The 17,426-nt window shown below is 39.0% G+C and overlaps 1 protein-coding gene across 1 annotated transcript in view; it reads right to left on the bottom strand.

Annotated features, from left to right (window-relative positions):
* Positions 1 to 17,128, bottom strand: part of LOC139717727 (dystonin-like) — a 63,942-nt gene extending 46,814 nt beyond the window's left edge. The window contains exons 1-13 of the mRNA XM_071629228.1: positions 17,009 to 17,128; positions 14,731 to 14,897; positions 12,041 to 12,188; positions 10,062 to 10,254; positions 8,236 to 8,468; positions 7,228 to 7,467; positions 6,457 to 6,591; positions 4,506 to 4,730; positions 3,655 to 3,855; positions 3,165 to 3,482; positions 2,364 to 2,478; positions 1,432 to 1,649; positions 478 to 795 (exon numbers count right to left, since the gene is read on the bottom strand). Coding sequence (XP_071485329.1) covers positions 478 to 795; positions 1,432 to 1,649; positions 2,364 to 2,478; positions 3,165 to 3,482; positions 3,655 to 3,855; positions 4,506 to 4,730; positions 6,457 to 6,591; positions 7,228 to 7,467; positions 8,236 to 8,468; positions 10,062 to 10,254; positions 12,041 to 12,188; positions 14,731 to 14,897; positions 17,009 to 17,128 — 2,631 coding nt within the window. The remainder of the gene's footprint in view (positions 1 to 477; positions 796 to 1,431; positions 1,650 to 2,363; positions 2,479 to 3,164; positions 3,483 to 3,654; positions 3,856 to 4,505; positions 4,731 to 6,456; positions 6,592 to 7,227; positions 7,468 to 8,235; positions 8,469 to 10,061; positions 10,255 to 12,040; positions 12,189 to 14,730; positions 14,898 to 17,008) is intronic.
* Between the last annotated feature and the right edge of the window lie 298 nt (positions 17,129 to 17,426).

A 17,426-nucleotide genomic window follows, 5' to 3' on the forward strand; every position in this document is an offset into this window, starting at 1 on the left:
AGAACAGACAGTGACTTGGAAATGACTGAGATAATTATTGAATGAAAATATCTTAAAGGAATATGAATAAAGAACCACCTCCCCTCCAGCCCCCACCCCCTTTTGCCCCCCCCCCCCCCCCCCCCCCCCGTTGTATTAGAGCAGCAGTATCAAAATTAAATCACTACGGGTTTCTCACATGTTCAGGGAATATGCAAAATGAGTTAGAAATATGCATTTTTATGGTATACTTATGGTTTTTGTTTCTATCTAATAAAAAAACATTTTTAAAGACAAGCTACGTTTGTGTGTGTGAAATCTCAAGATTTTTCAATGTCTATTCATAAGAAAACTACTAGGAGTAGCATTTCTTCTTTTCGTCGGAAAATGGCACAAGTGATTAGGGCTTAAAAGCTGATCAATTTTATGTCGACTCACTTTAAATCATCTTCTACACATATGATGAATTATGGGTTGTTTCAAAACAACGTTTCTTACGTTCAGAGTATTAGCAGTGTTGGTCACCCTCTGCGTCATTAACCCACCCGACTCCAATATCTCTAGATCTGGTAGGAGCCAGTCCTCAAAGCCGTCTACCTCCTTCTCAAAATCAGACAGCTTCTTGCTAAGGGCGAGGAGACGTTTGCCGTGATCGTGGGCAGCAGTCTTCACGTTGCCATAGCGATCATTGACAACATTCAGCTTGTCTTGTACCAGCTTAGCATTGCTTGGTGAGACGGTCGCTATGAGCTGTTTTGTGGCAACGTTGACAGACTCAACCGTCATACAATGACTGGCGATATCGTCCTCGAGAGCCTTGAGGAAAACAAAAACAGTAGCAGATACTGGGTATAAGGCACGTAACGTCCACGGAATTTCAAACGGAGCATGTCTTCATCTAGACTGTAAGGTATAACATAATAACTACATGCAATTGCAACTGTAATAAAGATAGAGAAAAAATGGGTGTTGTAATAAGTAGGTCAATGTGTAATGTAATCCAATGCCAACGTGCCAATTAACGTGTCAAATGTAACACTGTCAAAAGAAAGTCCATGCACATTCCGTTTCAAAACAAGGGTTTCTAGCTACACGGGGTGACTGAAAAGTTTTGAGGCCTAAAGTGGAAAGATTAGGATATGAAAACCCAAATTTGGTCCATTTTATCTTTCACGTATCTCAATCCTACCCACCATTCATGCATTCAATTTAGGTACAACGTCAGTAAATAAGTCATCAGTAACATTGCTGTCATCCTCATATCCACTGGATCTTCAAGATTATTGTCCGTGAAACAAATATTTCTCCACGGGCCTCCACCATTACTACTTGACAGTTGTCTAACGCATTCACATCTGCATAAAACCTCGTTGTCATAGGCCCCTGATAGTCTTGTTGCCATGGAAACCGGCTTTCATCCCATCCCAGTCTCCTATTTCTTCTCCTCCTCACCTTGTTTTTCCCCACGTGGTCTAGAATGGTCTGCTTCATGACCTGAATCACCTCTCCATTTTCCAGGTGTTGCTGCTCCTTCTCAACCTCGTCCAGCCACTTCAGGACTTCATCCAGGCTTTCCATTACTCTCTGAGTGTTTGTTAGCGTCACCCGTAGCTTCTCCAGGAGGTTTTTTACCCCAACCTCGAGGGTCTGGTAGCGCTTGACAATGCCACCTTACACCCACAAAATGGGAGGGGATGGTAAAAAGTGTGAGGGTACGCCAACCCTGAGGTCCAAAAGCCTTACAAAACTCAGCAGTAACACCCATTCATTCAAACGAACAAACAAAGCAACTTAAATCATTTAAAAGAAAAAAATGAACGAAGGCAATTCCTGTGCAAAACTGATGACTCTTAATTGTGATAAGTAGATGATTATTCTTTCTCGTAAGAAACGAGTGAAGTACGCATAAGCAACGTGCTGTTATCCCAAATATGCAACCTGTAATCACATGAGCATTGATGCTATTGGTACAAAGTTAATCATCGGAATTATCACAATTATTGTACCTTTCCCGCGACCCTATTTCCCTAACTGCAACCTGCTTTGTGGGGGCGGGGGGGGGGGGGGGGGTGTCCTCGAGGGCCAATTGTCGTGATACTTGACATACCTATGATATACTGAATGTAAAGATATTTGATAAACTTATTAGATGGGTGTTATTACTGAAAGTAAACCAAGGTGAAGCCTAGTTACCTTGCAGAGAGTCTTGGAATAGATGCAAAATGATTTGAAATCTAGAACCAACAAGACTAGAGAATCAAATGATTTATATAATGTATTTTTTTTTTTACTGTGCTGTTTAGTTTAATATGTAAAGCTACATCAGTAACAATGCAAAAAAAAATGCAAGAAAAGTCAACGAAATTGTGATACCAGATTCATACCTGTAGTCATCTGCTGGGCTGGTATGAAGGCAGGTTGTAAGCTTATTAGAATCTTACCGTTGGCCTGAATATTCTTAACATCAATTGCATGGGCGATGACATCTTGGCGGAATGTCTGAGAGAATACAGATCACATTGAAAGACAATTGATAATGGCGTGTAGCAAAAAAAAAGTACAACAGTGAGAATGTTACTATTCTCTCTCGTTAATTTCCTGTCTTTACCATAATTATGAACTGCATATATATTTATTATTTAAAGAATATATAGCGTCATGTATGTTTTTTAATTGGTGTGTCATCTATAAGTGTGAATGTGTTTCTCTGTGTGTGGTGTTTCTACTCTTTGCCAGTGGTTCGTGTCTTTTTTTTCTCCAACTCTACCATGTTTTACCTCTCCATCATTTCGTTTTCCTTCTTTTTTTTAACTGTAAGCCGAAAGCATGCACTTTACGCAACTGTATCAGTCTATTCATTGTAGGTACCATCTGACAAATTTACTGGATTCCGTTTTACATTTTTATTTGTATAAGCTGCAGAGATAAAACAGTTTCAGGAAAAAGCAACTTTGAAAATGCTGTACAAAGGGATGGGCACACTGGTGAAATACGACTAAAAGTCGGGAAACTAAGTAATCATTATCACGGTAGTGAATCTTAACCAAGATGAATAAAAGTTTGTTTGTTTGTTTGTTTGTTTTTTGGCAACATTATGACTATTTCTGCATACGTGACTATAAGTTTATTGAGAAATTACGGGAAAAAATATCTCCGGTAACAATGAAACATGTGTTTAAGCATACCGCTGTACTTTCAATCTGCCTCAAGATGGTTTCTTTTGAAGCAACGATTGGTTCGCTCTTCATCTTGTCAAGTGTAGTCTGCGAGACTTCGAGCCACTCGGAAAATCCATTCACCCTGTTGATATAGGTCAGGTGCTTTGGAATCAACTCATTAAAATGTAACAAAAGTTTCTTGTAACGTCCCTTGAGCTGGCTGAATCGGTTACTGACGTCTTGAAGCTCGCCTTTGAGGATATGTGTTTGTGGTGCCTCCTGGAAAGCACCGCTCTCTTGAAGCTGGACAGTACTGCGGAATTCGGCAAGTTTCTGGCGATAAACCTGGCGTCCGTAGAGAAAAGAGGAAAGTAACCAGCATGAAAGCTATGGATGATGATGCATAATTATCATAAACACACGGACAGCATCTAAACTTTGGGAGAGGCTTTGGAAAATCATCTTCTAGTCGTATCAGTAATTATTACTAAAGAAGTCATCTTTAGGAATAATTCACCTCAGTAAGACTAATAACAGTCTGTCCTGATTTGTTGACGGAGGCGAGGACGTCCATGTGGCTGTTGATGTCCCGGCCAAACTCCGTGTGGTCTGCCTGCTGAGTCATGAGAGTTTCCAACTCGATGGCAACGTTCCGCTCTGTCGCATCCATCTTGCACTCGGCAGCCTGAAGCCATTTCTCAAATTCTGTGAGGTCAGCCTGATGAAAACAGAGAACCTTGTGAGTTGATTCTACATTAAGACCATTTGAATTCAAAACTTATCAGGACTTGGCATTAGCTGTGGTCCGGTGGTGGAGCCTTTACACAAATTGATATCAGACGAAATTAGTATTTCATGTAGGCCTAATTTCGGGCCACCAACATTTCGAATTCAATGATTTTAGTTGTCCTAATTGTCGAGTCTTGCTTTTTTTCAAAAAGCAAGAGAAAATCAATTGGCATAACACATTTATGAAAAACTCGTTTAAACAATCTTGTTCTATATGTATTGGGAATGTGTTACCAGGTAAATTTTCTGGCTAAAATGCATCACGAAAATCGTCACCATCTGTTGTTTCTGTCCCCCTCGATATAAGCTTGTCCTGTTATTCTTTTTTCATTTATCATATCTAGCCTGTAGGTTATCTTTTTCTTTTTAAATCTCTCTTGTTGCCTTTATCGGAGAGAGATTCCAAACTAGAGTTGTACCCATTTACGTTATTATGTCTACAGAAATGCGCAGAAAACGGAGGAGTTTATTGATTCTGAAATACCATTTCATTGATAGGTACCCTATCCGAAAGTGCTATATGGTAATGTATGACACGTTGGTTATAGGAGCTAGGACATTTTTTTTTTAATTGCCCACCTCAAGTTTTTGCAAGTCTTCGATAGCCTGTTTCAGTGTTTTCTGGCGGTTTGATGACTGCGTCAGCACGAAGTCATAGCGCTCTCGCAACTCGGACTGTCTTGCCAAAAGGTGCTTGGTTTCGGCGTACTCGACTCTGTCTCCTAACGTCGTGGGGAGTTGTTCGATGTCTTCCACACACTGCAGGATTGGTTGCCGGCGAGTTTGAATGTCCTCATGCAGAAGCTGCATCAAACAGCACATACAGAATGTTAACTAGCTCATGAGGTTAGGGTCAGGAAGGGGTCGGCATTGGAATTAGCTATTGCTGTTTTTGTTACTACTCAGTAAATTGAAGATTTCTTTAAAATGGTCTTCTCCGTACCCATTATTAGTGTAAACTTTGTCATTTATATGTCATTCTGGCATTATATCATTATGGATAGGGAACCATTTTCATGGCCGTATACAGGAATATTTCGGGGGAGGGGGAGCGCAAGAATACCAATAATGTTTTTTGTAGCGACTCGCGTGCGCCAGCTACGTCCGCTCGTGGGAAGTCCTTCTCACAACGCTCGATCTGAAGAAGCCTGCAGAGCCAGCAGGCGAAAGTTTTATCAAGCTAGGGTGATTCCACTGATTGTGATAAAACGAACGCTCATCCAGTTTTGTAACGAGCTTTAGATCTGCGCCGAAAACGTGAAGATGACGTGTGCTTTGGCAAAGATTTCGCGAGGACGCCGCTTTTTACAAAGTAAAATGCGCCCATGATCATCGCATCAAGTACTTGCTCTCTACCATGTCTGCGTCGTGAATTTGAGCGAATGTTAAGATGGCCAACAACCACTAATAAGTATGAAGAAATTTTCCTTTCAATAGAGAACGTCCTTTAGAGGACAATCGACGCGAGATTGATTTTGTACTTGCGCCTAACAGATGACCCCCCCCCCCACGTCCTCGTCGCAGATCTAAAGCTCCAATTATTAGGAAACTTTCTCAAGTACGATGCGGCCGCTAGTTAAGCGTGCAGTATGCGAAATTTGCTAATTGTGCGCGCTCAAATCCGAAAAACTTCCCGTCCGTGGGAAAATGAGAACGGTTCTTGGCTAAAATAGCGTCCGGTCCCGAGTTTGGGAACGATTGCTAATCAACAATCTCGTCGCAACTGCTCCGTCCACACAAGAAAACGAAACCGCTTAGAAATGGCGACGGGAATCTGAGTGCGGGGACAGTCACAGCTGATTGCTTCCGCGTCGTGCAACGAAAGTTCCCTGATAAAATAATACTTTAGGTGAACGCTAAAGAAAGGGCGCGTAGCGACTGAGCATGGGAGGTTTTGGGAGGATAAATGTCTGGAAGGGCGGGGGGGGGGGGTAAAAAGAGGGAAAAACATATAACTTTGTGAAACGTGGCGTGTGAGCATGTATTTCACTGTAGATTAAGTTTGTGGAGGTGGAACGGGCCATCGCAGGTGTGGAAGGAATGAGATTTGGAACCCAACAATTTGATGAACAATTTAGGTTTTATGAAAAATGATGTTTAAAAAAGCATTAGGTTTATGCATGAAAATAGTTGTTTCACTGTTGTGTGATTGTTTCAATTACTGATTTTTTTTTCAATTTTCAAGATTTTACTTAGGAAACAAGTTTTGACAATTTCGGTGGGTTGGGAGGAGAGTGCCCCTCCCCCCCCCCCCCCCCCCCCCAACTCCACTTGCGAACAGACATTCATGCATGTGATTCTGATGAGGGTCCGTGTTCTGACAAAACAGCTCCATTCTGTGGTATGTGCATAGTGTAGGCCTACATACTGCAGACATATGCAAGTAAAATGTGAGTGTATGTCTGTTGCTACCACTCACAATGATGAAAAGATACTGACACTACACATGCATACACATAGATACGATTTGCAGATGGCAGTAATCCCTAATGTTTTATTCCAATAATTTTGGCAATCGTCAAGTTTATACCTTGTGTTTGTCGTACTGATGCTTGACCTGGGGGCTTGTCCCATTCATGGGTTGCTCGGAGGCGAGAGCCTGCTCCGCCTTGGCTAACCAGTCAAGGAGGTCCTTGAGAACGGATTCTTTCTTACGGATTTCTTCCTTAAGGATGGAACAAATCGGTACAATTGAATGAAGCTAACTGATCGTGCCTTACACCAAGAAATGGGGAAGGTATGAGATGCCACATCTTGTCAGTATAATCAATGACAAAGGAAACTATTTAAGATTGTTTGGTCGTAGAACCTGTTCTACTGAATGAATTTTAAGTCTTTATTCAGAATTTCCTTCTGAATTATTCTTTCAAACGTGATTCAAAAGTACCTCTTGAGCTGCTAGCTATTCTACTGAAGCATTAACCCAAAGCTGTGACAGGTTTTTAATTTCATATGAACTTCTATACAACTATTCACATACCTGCTAACCCTGAGACTTAAAAAATCTGAACTAACGAAGAAAAAGTACTTAAAAATCTGAAATTTCATAAATTTCATATACTTTGCTATGAACAGATATTTCGAAAAAATCAGAACACACTGAAATTAATGCGTTTTCTTCAGTGAAAAATCTGAACATTCAGATTAAAACTGAACAGTTGGCAGGTATGTATTCATACGACTATTCACATCGAATGCATTACTCCATTCCAATCTATTCAGGCTTCCAATAAACAAATCTAGACGATTATTTTTTTTTTTCGTTTTTTTCTTTATACCACACAGTGGACTCTATACTAACCACCAAGTCCTTCGGCTCCTCACCCATCTGTAGCAAGAGTCTATCGTTGGCCTCCTTTTGCCACTCCTCTGAGCGATTGAGGAGGTCGTATAGATGCTTGCGAAGATTGGTGGCCTTAGTTGACAGGTTGTCGTACTGTCGAGAGGTCAGCCGATCATGGTTCGAGTGCAGGAACAGGTCAGACTCGTCCGCCGTGACCCAGATGCTGGCTTGTCGTTCTTGAATATCGCTATGGATAACCTGGAGAAACGGGAGAAAAGAGTAGGAAAAGATTTAGAACTCACTTGTGCTACATTACATTCACATGGTTCTACTCTGTTTCTTCTTTTTGTTATACACTGCGTGGTGATCTCCCTTGAAATAGAGAGTAAACCCCAAGATTAAAAGTGCTACCCCATAATTTTACTACAGTTCGACCTTGATTATCCTGCCACGTCGGGACCGGCGCTCATCCGGATAAACGAACATGGGAGACACAATGTTAATGTATATAGCTGCCGTCCAAGCTGCCGTTCCAGTGCACTGGCAGCTAGGCAGGTGGCGTACCCCGCAACGGTGGTGTGATCTATGCTAGCCCTGCGCCAAATTGTAGTCCCTTTTTTAAAAAAAATAATAAAGTATATCTTTATGTGAAAATCACACATGTTTTACCTCATTAGATATTGAGAAATCTATCATGAACATCTTATGAAATTAGTGAAATAGATCCATGAAAAGATGTTAAAGTCACTGTTTATTCTCAATTTTTGAATGAAAAAAAAAAGTCCTTGACTGCGTGAACGCGTCCAGTTAATGGAGATTTCTGGATATAAGGAGGCCGGATAATCGAGGTCGAACTGTATTGATTGTTATCATTGTGATTATAATCATAATTGCCATCATCAGAGAAATATCCATCACTATAATCATCGACACAATCATACGATATGGTAAAATCTTTCGTCACGGACGGAGAGCGTATCATAAATAAATAAATATAAAACTAAAGAAACTATAACACCTGCTTACACTGAAGTGCTCAATCTCTTTCATTAGCTGCGTAATGTCGTTGCTCATTGGCCGCGCCCCTTCAATCTTGGTGTACGAAGCAGTGACCAACTCCTGGTGAGTCTCGACCTTTTTCATGTGTTTCACCCACTCCTTGGACACATCCAGGTTCTCCAGGGCGGAAGCAACACGGCTTTTGAGGACGTCCTGGCGTGCATTGACATCACAGACCTCACGCCGAACAGCCATCATACCTGAGGGACAGAAAGATCAAAAATGAGAGAGAGAGAGAGAGAGAGAGAGAGAGAGAGACAGACAGACAGACAGACAGACAGACAGACAAAGGAGAAGAGAAAGTAATTGATTTTGAATAATATGCTTCCATCACGTGACTGTGTTAAGCAAATCACTAACCGGTATTTGACTAACCCATTTGATATACACATACAGTACGCTTGTTCCAGATTGCTAGAAATACCCCTTTAAGGAGGGAGATGGGTAGGATTTTGACCCCTATCACAGGCTTTTCGAAGGGGAGTCATCAAAAATTACCCCCTGTTTTAGGGTTTTGGAAGGGAGGCCAGCAGAATCGCCCCCATCACATGTTTTTGGAAGGGAACTAATAACATTAATTACAAAATGAAGGAAGAGTCCTGAGGTAAAGAGTGTCCACAATTTCAGCACCTGAATCGACAGGAATATATTTAGAGACGTTCCCATGCTCATGTACCAGAAAAGATATACTTCATGTAGCACTTTCCCTTCACTCAGGGCCCAGGCTGGGATTTCTATGGACGGACATGTCAAAAAGATATTGGGAAAGATTTGTAAACTAGATCTACCTTTAATTAGAAATATTTCGGGGAAAATGATAAAAGACCCCATATTTCAAGGAATTTTCTTACAGCGTACGTATAGAAGGTAGGCAACATCTCAACATCTCAACTTTCGGAAATAGTCCTATAGGGTAAGCGGTCTGAACTGAAAGCTCCCTGTTAGGTCGTTACACAACAGTGGAACGTATAGAACGTTCTGATCCGTTCTATTTAGATTTGGACAACATTTTGTATTTGCATTTTTATCTTTAAAGAACCACAGGCCTGATTCTCCATGGACCGTGCAGGGTATTGGTATGTGGAACCGCAACAAAGTTACATGCAGTTCGTATTCAAATTGAAAAAAAAAAAAAAAAAAAAAAGCTGGAATTCTGATTGGTTGGGCAGAATATCAGGAACTAACGGTCCTGGCGTTGACCGCCCTGGAGGTTCTTTTTTTTTTTTCAAAAGTTTTTTTTCCCCCATTTTTAGGCAGAACATAATGTTTCACTTCCTTTGATAAGAGCGAATAAGGTTATTGTGAAATGAAACTACTGTTCAATATAAGTAGAAAAATGAGTGTTAAAAATACATTTTATTCACTATAACATAAAACACTTGCTTTTTCATGCACTATCCTAGCCAATTTACACTCCAAATACACAATTAGCCCTCGTGCAATTCCATTTTAGCTCTGCCTTCGGTCTCAGTGAAATACAACTGCACTTCAAAGGAATTATACTGTGCATTTGTCGCGTATCAAATCTAGTATAGTGCATTAATCATGCGCGATTAGTATAAAATAACATGATAATCATTATAACAATTTTGTCATTACAGTCAAATACCGGTTTCTTTGGGGTTTTTTTTGTTGTTGTTGTTGTTGTTTTTGTTGTTGGCTTTTGTTTTTTTGTTGCTGTTTTTTTTTTTTTTTTGCGGGGGGGGGGGGGTTCTTTTCAATTAAGAGCTAAATGCACGTGCATTAATATGGTGAAGTCGCTCAATGACATTGTGTGTACTCGATAGACTCACTGTTTAACCCCACTGGCTCTCGCAATGTGTCCTTAGGTGCCGCCTGTTCGAGGTATGAGATGTTGCCCGTCTGTGTGAAGCGGGAGTGAGCCACGCTCTGCAGGGGCTGAACTGCGTCTCTTGTCAGAGTGTCCAGTGTCTCGACGTTCTTACAGTTGGCGTCAATGTTGGACTTGCAAGATGCAATCGACTTCTGTGTGTGTTTCAGTGGTTTAATTAGAACACTGTACATCACCATTTTTGTTTTGTACATCACCGTTTTTGCGGTTAACTAAGTTCATTTCACTGCATTTTACAAAACACTTTGCACAATTATTGAATGGATATTGATTGACTACGCGTCCCTTTGTCAATTAAATACAAGAGATATGAAAATATCGTACATAGTTGAAAAAAATGAACATAGCAAATTTACAATGCCATCATGCTTTGTTTTGTTAGGTCTTTACCCTAATATTTCCGTAATGTAATTGCAGTTATCATTTTACACCAAAGTAATATGCGTTGTGACGGGAAACATTGACCAAAAAAAAGGGCTAACATCGAATGACGAAATTGCAAGACTTGAGAGATTTCACTCGGCTTCATTCAACATGCAAATCATTGTTCCACAAAAGAAAACGTCAATTTGTACAACAGCAAAAACAAAAACAGATATAATACCTATATGCAAGAATTATCTAAAACAAAAGAAAAAGAGGTATGAAATATACACAGTGACATCCAGTGAATGTGACTACAGTGGACGGCGATCTGTTTGCTGCTTTGGCCCCTCGTCAAATATACAATGTATATCAATGTGGGTATAATGTGCAGGCATAGTACAGTAGCATATATGCATACATTATATATATATACATATATATATATATACATATATATGTATATAATTATGTATCATACGTAAAAATATATAAGAGATTTGTGATAATGTATAATGTTGACACGAAATAACCTGAAATATGGAAGAATAATATCTAATTCGTTTGTGTATGAAACACTGCATTTTGATAGGCGTCCATTTTTTAAAAGTTTCCTGCTTATAGAGATTATATTAGGTATGACCCCACTATAAATCGATATCCCGAGTAGGATCTACGTTCGCACCCCCCCCCCCTTCAAGAAACACATAACCCCTCACACTAGGCGATGCACACACAAGCCCGCCTGCTCAGAGGCTAGTAAGTTTTGTTATTTTGTCTATTTTTTATCAAAAAAAAATCCCTCCTTAGTGTACATTTATGCATACTTTACCTTTTTAACTCTCTCTTTTTCAATTTTCAATTAATCGTTTAATGAATTAATAATGATAATGATAATGTTATCATATACATTATTATAATGTCATAAAACGAAAAGTTAGTTCTTTATTTCACCATTCTTGTCGTTAGTCTTTATAGGACTATATCTGACTAATGAAGCTTAATATTTAAAGGGTTGATAATGATATATATTATACATATTTATTTATATATATTCATTTATATGTAAATATATATATAATGGCGAGGAAAGCGCATGATATTGGTGTCTTGTTTTCTATATCATGCGCTTTCCTTGCCAGGATAAAGCGTTATAGTCCAAATGTCATTTTAAGTTTTTATCACATATATAAGTATTATTATTATGCAGTTATGATGTATAACTATAATGGATACAGCTTTAGAGGGACATGACATGCAAATTAGGAGATACACAACCTCAGGGAGACAATTTGTACTTCCCTAACATTTTCAGCTATATCATATATCCCATTTACTCGCATGCTTTACTGCTGACATTGCTTATTTGCACAAAATCTCCCTAAAGCTGGATCTTGACATATTATAATGTATGTATATTTAGGGCCAAACACCATTAAGACGCAACAAAGTCATAGAATGGGAAAAATTGATAATCGAACACCTTCCTAAAGAAGGAGAAAAAATGGATGACATAAAACAACAATTTGTATAGGAAGGTATCAATGGGATCCCTGCCTTGAGTAGTCGCAGTTCTTTGGCGTCCACCATCGCTGGCTGCATCTGGTCCAGTCTGCCCTCCATATTGTCCAGCAAGTCGAGGATTTCCTGGCGGAGCGTCTGGTATTTTTCGGTGGTCGTCTGTAGGTTCCTCAGCTGCTTGTCTCTAAACGGATGAAACATGAGCGGACAAATGATAGGGGAAAGAGAGTGTTTCTAAGAAGAAAAAAAAATGTTTCTACAACAGATCGTGGTTGCAACAGATATATGGCGCTTTATAAATGCTGTGGATCATCAACATCATCATCAGGATACAAATAAAACAAATGTTTCAAATATGTAATCGTAGTTGGCTTGCATCGGAGTTTATCAGTCAGGTCAACAGAAGAAGGTAGGCCTAGAAGTTTCTGCTGCTGGCAATACGACAGTGTTGGCAAAGGAATAGTAGTTTCTAGTAATTCCTAGTGTAGTGGGTACACTCGGTCAAAAGTCTTATTCCAGGATGCCCAAGTCCAGTGGCCAGGTATTCTTGGCTAATTCCATGAAGTAATGACGGTTAAGATGGTAGCTGTGCAGTGCAGCACCATGGTGACAAGTGTGTTACACACGTATAATGTGTGGTATAGTGGTGTCGGCAATATACAATAACATCGAGAAAAAAAAAAGCTATATAAAATTTGTGGGTTTCTCAACAGAAAAACCCAAACAAAATCAAATCCCGCAGTGCACAAATGTTCCAAGAACACATTATGATATAGGTTTTCCCGCCCAATTTCGTCAGATTTGCATTCGAATTAATGAAAAGGCGTTCACATTCAAGCAATTTTGGTCACTCGTCTGATGCCACAGTTCATTTTGATTCTGTAACAATAAAATTCGTTTCATATCATTTCTTTTAGATTCTCTGTCATTCACTTAAAGGGATCATACAGTTTTGGTTGAGACCTAATTTCAGGTTTCTAACATTTTTTTGGTGAGATGAGGAGAAACCTCTTATGAAATATGAAAGAGCATGTAATTCTATGAAGAATTCAACATTTATTTGATGAAAATTGATTTTGAAATGGCTGAGATATCCAAAAAAGAGCGATTCTACTAAATTGTGGCACCCACACTTTATTACGATCGCTTTGTTTACTTTGTTTTTGGATGTTTCAGTCATTCCAAACCCGATTTTCATCAAATAAACTTTGAATTCCTCTTAAAATCGTATGCTCTGTACTATAATCATAAGTGTTTTCTTGGTATCTCGCAAAAAGTTAAAAGCCCAATTCTCATCTCCACCAATACTGTACTATCCCTTTAAGAGGGAAGTTCATTCAGTTTAACGATTCAAAGTTTCCATTCACTTTCACAGAAGCTGCATAGACGTTCTATTTCGCCCCAAGTACGAATTTCAATTTCATTTATAGGAACACAACCTCGCACTTTGAACGTTCAAATTCTATTCACATAAAAAAGTATAAACGCGTCTTCACCCATCCTTTTTTTTTCCTGTGATATACTGGATTGTACAGTTTCAAAGCTTCATTTTATTGTAATTAGTTGTTGTAGAATTTCCGGGGCTCATTGGTGCTGTTAAATTAACACTTCCAGTTGTCAACTAAAAATATAAAACTGTTTTTTAGATAGGTAATTAGTTACTGTTATTTTTGTTGATTTTGAACTTATACAAGACGTTCAGAAGTACTTGATTTTTGAAAGTTGTGAACACATTTACGCCACAGTACCACCAGTTGGTGTGGTCTCCTATTTGCACTGGGTGGTGTTATACCATCGATATTGACATCAGCTATATCAAATCCACACAATGCAGTGTCATTGTTGAATTAATACCAGTGCAGTGTCAAAATATCACCAGCTTCAGTGTCAAATTAACACCAGGAAGTGCCAGGTGAACACTTTTCAACACCAATCACAACATCATTTCTACATCTGTGGGTGTGGTCCTCTATTGACACTTGGTCGGTGTTGAATTTAACATCCTTAAATCTAAAACCTATGTTTTTGCAGTGTTGATTTGACTGAAATTGTATTACTTGCACTTTAAAATGCCAAAATTAGTACAGTTAAAAAAAACCCCGATGATGTATCTGTATTTATCATGTTTTCAGTGGACCACAGTTTTTCCACACCTGCTTTATTGCAATCCTTCAAAGCATGCCTAGGTGTTCTCAGTTATACTACTTATATATCTTATTCCAATCTTACTATGTGATTCACTTTTTGTGTTGTATTTCTTTTCCTTTATTGAAACTTATCAAACTATGTGATGTTTTAAGCTTGGTTTGCATTGTACTATAATTTGTATTATTTTTTGCTTGATTGACAATAAACTGAAATTAAATGAACTGAGCGTTACTATGAGCAAAATCTATATTCACTTCATAGATGCACATTGTACATGCGTATTATAGTCCCTACCAATGCCTGCGGAGCATGAACAAAACATAATCCCTCTACTTCCCGCCCCCCATATCCACCCCTCCCCCTCTCCCCAAAAAGAAACAATACAATCAAGTGGAAGCAATTTTTGCATTGCAATGCGATAGTGATATTCAATCGTATTGTGTGTGTGCGCGTGTGCGTGTGTAGGTACACACACACACACACACAACACAAACACATCAAGATGGAAAATTTGATTTTCTGAAATCGTTGATATTCTGGTGTATGAATGGCGCCATTACCGGCCAATTTTGACATACCTCTTCGTAATCGCATCCTTTAAGGTATCCCACTGGCGCTTGCAGTTCTTCACCTTGTTCCTGATCCTTGCCGCATCAGTAGCATGTTGTTGCTTCACGAGCCTGTCGGCATCGTCTTTGATGGCCTTGTACTGAGACTGGTGCTGGTCAATCTCTTGTCGGCATGTCTGAAGAAAATAACGAAATATCGTCTGTTGAGAATGATAAGGGCTTTAAGTTGCCTAAAAACCCATGTTGTATGGAGACGACTTAATTCCCCTTTCATTCTCAGCAGACGATATTATGTAAAAGATTCAGTATCCTCGGCGCATGATGGAGTGAGAAGGAGCCACAGGACTGGAATGGTCACTATCAGTGAAAGCCAGTCATTTGCACTAATTCAGAGAATCATTTTTTAAAGGATATTACAATTTCAAACCCTGGTCCAAACAAGGCATGGCACGGTTACTCGCTTTGATGCTCACTGCAGGTGGGTGATAGGACGATTGTTTTGCGTAGCCATATGTATGGTGATGAAAGAAAAACATACTTTATCACTACTTGATGTTCTCCGTAAATATAACAAGGCATACTGAGTACTTTAAAATTTATGAACTTCTGGGTTTTGTATCGAAACAATGTCATTTTACATTCCTCTCGCTTGCCCACTATCATGTCACGTGATCACAAAATATACATATTCTATTTGGGTCATCTAATCAATTCATTTCAAAGAGTTATGTTGCTTGCACAGAAATCATGAATTTTTGTTACTGTCACAGTGGTGACGTAATATTTTGAATAATGCTCTTATATGGAGATGCTAACATCACTTAGTCATATGCAATTTATGATTGTAACTCTTTTTGAAATCGTCTGGATAGTCTGTTCTTTAACATAGGCAGAGAAGTATCATCGTTTCGAGTTCGATTGCACCCTCAATCATCCATAACATTGATGAATTAAATCTTGAGATGACAGCCATTTTGGATGTAAAGAAGATTACTTAAATCAAATAGGCAACAGTTGTATGAGATACATTGCTATAAAAAAAAAACAACAACTAGAAATGTCTATGTCGAATGGTATGCCTCCACCATAACGCATGGTACTCCTAATAAAGTCTATAGTATGTCTTGACAATGTGTGATGACAGTTTAACATAACTATTAAAATATCAAAATGAGAGGTTTGTCACATATGTGATGAATGTTCACTTTCCATGGAACTGGATTTGATTTAATGAATGGCTATCATATTGTCTACAACTGCAGGTATTTGGGGATTTGAGATTTTTTTACTTGACTTTTGACCCTTTTACAAGTTTATGCATTGAGTAATTTTCAAGGTATAGGGGAAAATGTAATTTCAATATTAAGTCGTGAAATAATAGCCTAAAGTAATAATTTTAACCTGGCCTTTGACTTCACAAAGAGAGAAGGAGAATCACTGTCAGGTAGACCATGTATATACTAAGTTTCAAGACGATACATTGAGTCACTTTCAAGATAAGGAGGAAGAAGTGAAATTAGCACTTTCACGCGACCTTTGACCTTTCAGGTAGAAACTTCCCAGAAAATCTTTGTTCGGTTAATACATGTACATATTACGTTTCAACGAAAATGCTGCAGTCATTTCATAAATGTGGGAAAATCAGTGAAATTTTGAGTTGATCTTGACCTCTGACCTTTGACCCATGACCCCCAGGTTCCCTAGATAATCACTGCCAGTCAGTACATGCATATATACTAAGTTCCACGAAGAAACCTCGAACCATTTGCGAGATATGGAGAAAAAAGGTAATATTTTAACATTTTCGCTTGACCTTTGACCTTTAACCTCTTCACCCCAACTCTCTCTCTCTCTCTCTTTGGTGGATCTTCATTTGAGGGTATAGACTAAGTTTCGAGAAAATACCATCAGGCATTGCAAGATATTGGGGAAATAGTGACATTTTGAGCATTTGATCTTGACCTTTTCATCTTTGACCTTGAGCATGTGCACCCAAAATGTGATAGGTACAATTTTACCCACTCATACATGTACATGTAAAGTTTCATTAGAATACCTCAAGCGGTTTCTTTAGTTAGGCTGTCCATAAAATCAATTACGGAAGGACGGAAGGACGGACGGACGAACAACCAGAAAACATAATGCGAGGAAAAAACATAACTTCGAAGAAAAGAAATAGATAAGCATACGATCAATAAAAAAAGATGGTTTTGAGCCGACAGCGTTTGTGCTTGATCAAAATCTGTTACTTTTTTCCGTATCGTCTGTCTCAATTTCATGTCGTTACCTTGATCTCCTCGCTGATGTTGCTCAGGTCTTGGGTCATGAATTCCTTGGACTCTACGCGATCGATCTTGCGTAGGAGCCAGTCCTCCAGCTTGTCAAGAGCTTGCTCGAAGTCACTCATCTTGATCTTATCTATCTGATTAGAAAATTGCTGATCTCTGTCCCTGGACGTCCCCCGAGAACTGCAAGGACTGATATGGGAAAGACCGACAAAACTGCAATATAAATTGAATTGTCATGATGTGGCAGATGTCGACCTTTAATCCCCATACCTCCTTATCATGGTATGACGTAATTTGTAGTTATCAAGTAATTATTTGTCTCATTTAAAAAAATTTAAAATTATGTGTCTAAACAATGTTGTTGCAAAGAAATTGATGATATACACGGTTATAGAAGTACTACGACTTTAGAAATAT

Source organism: Diadema antillarum, unplaced genomic scaffold (genome assembly GCF_040938485.1).
Source record: "Diadema antillarum isolate AM-2024a unplaced genomic scaffold, OU_Dant_1.0 scf00000081, whole genome shotgun sequence".
NCBI lineage: Eukaryota > Metazoa > Echinodermata > Echinoidea > Diadematoida > Diadematidae > Diadema > Diadema antillarum.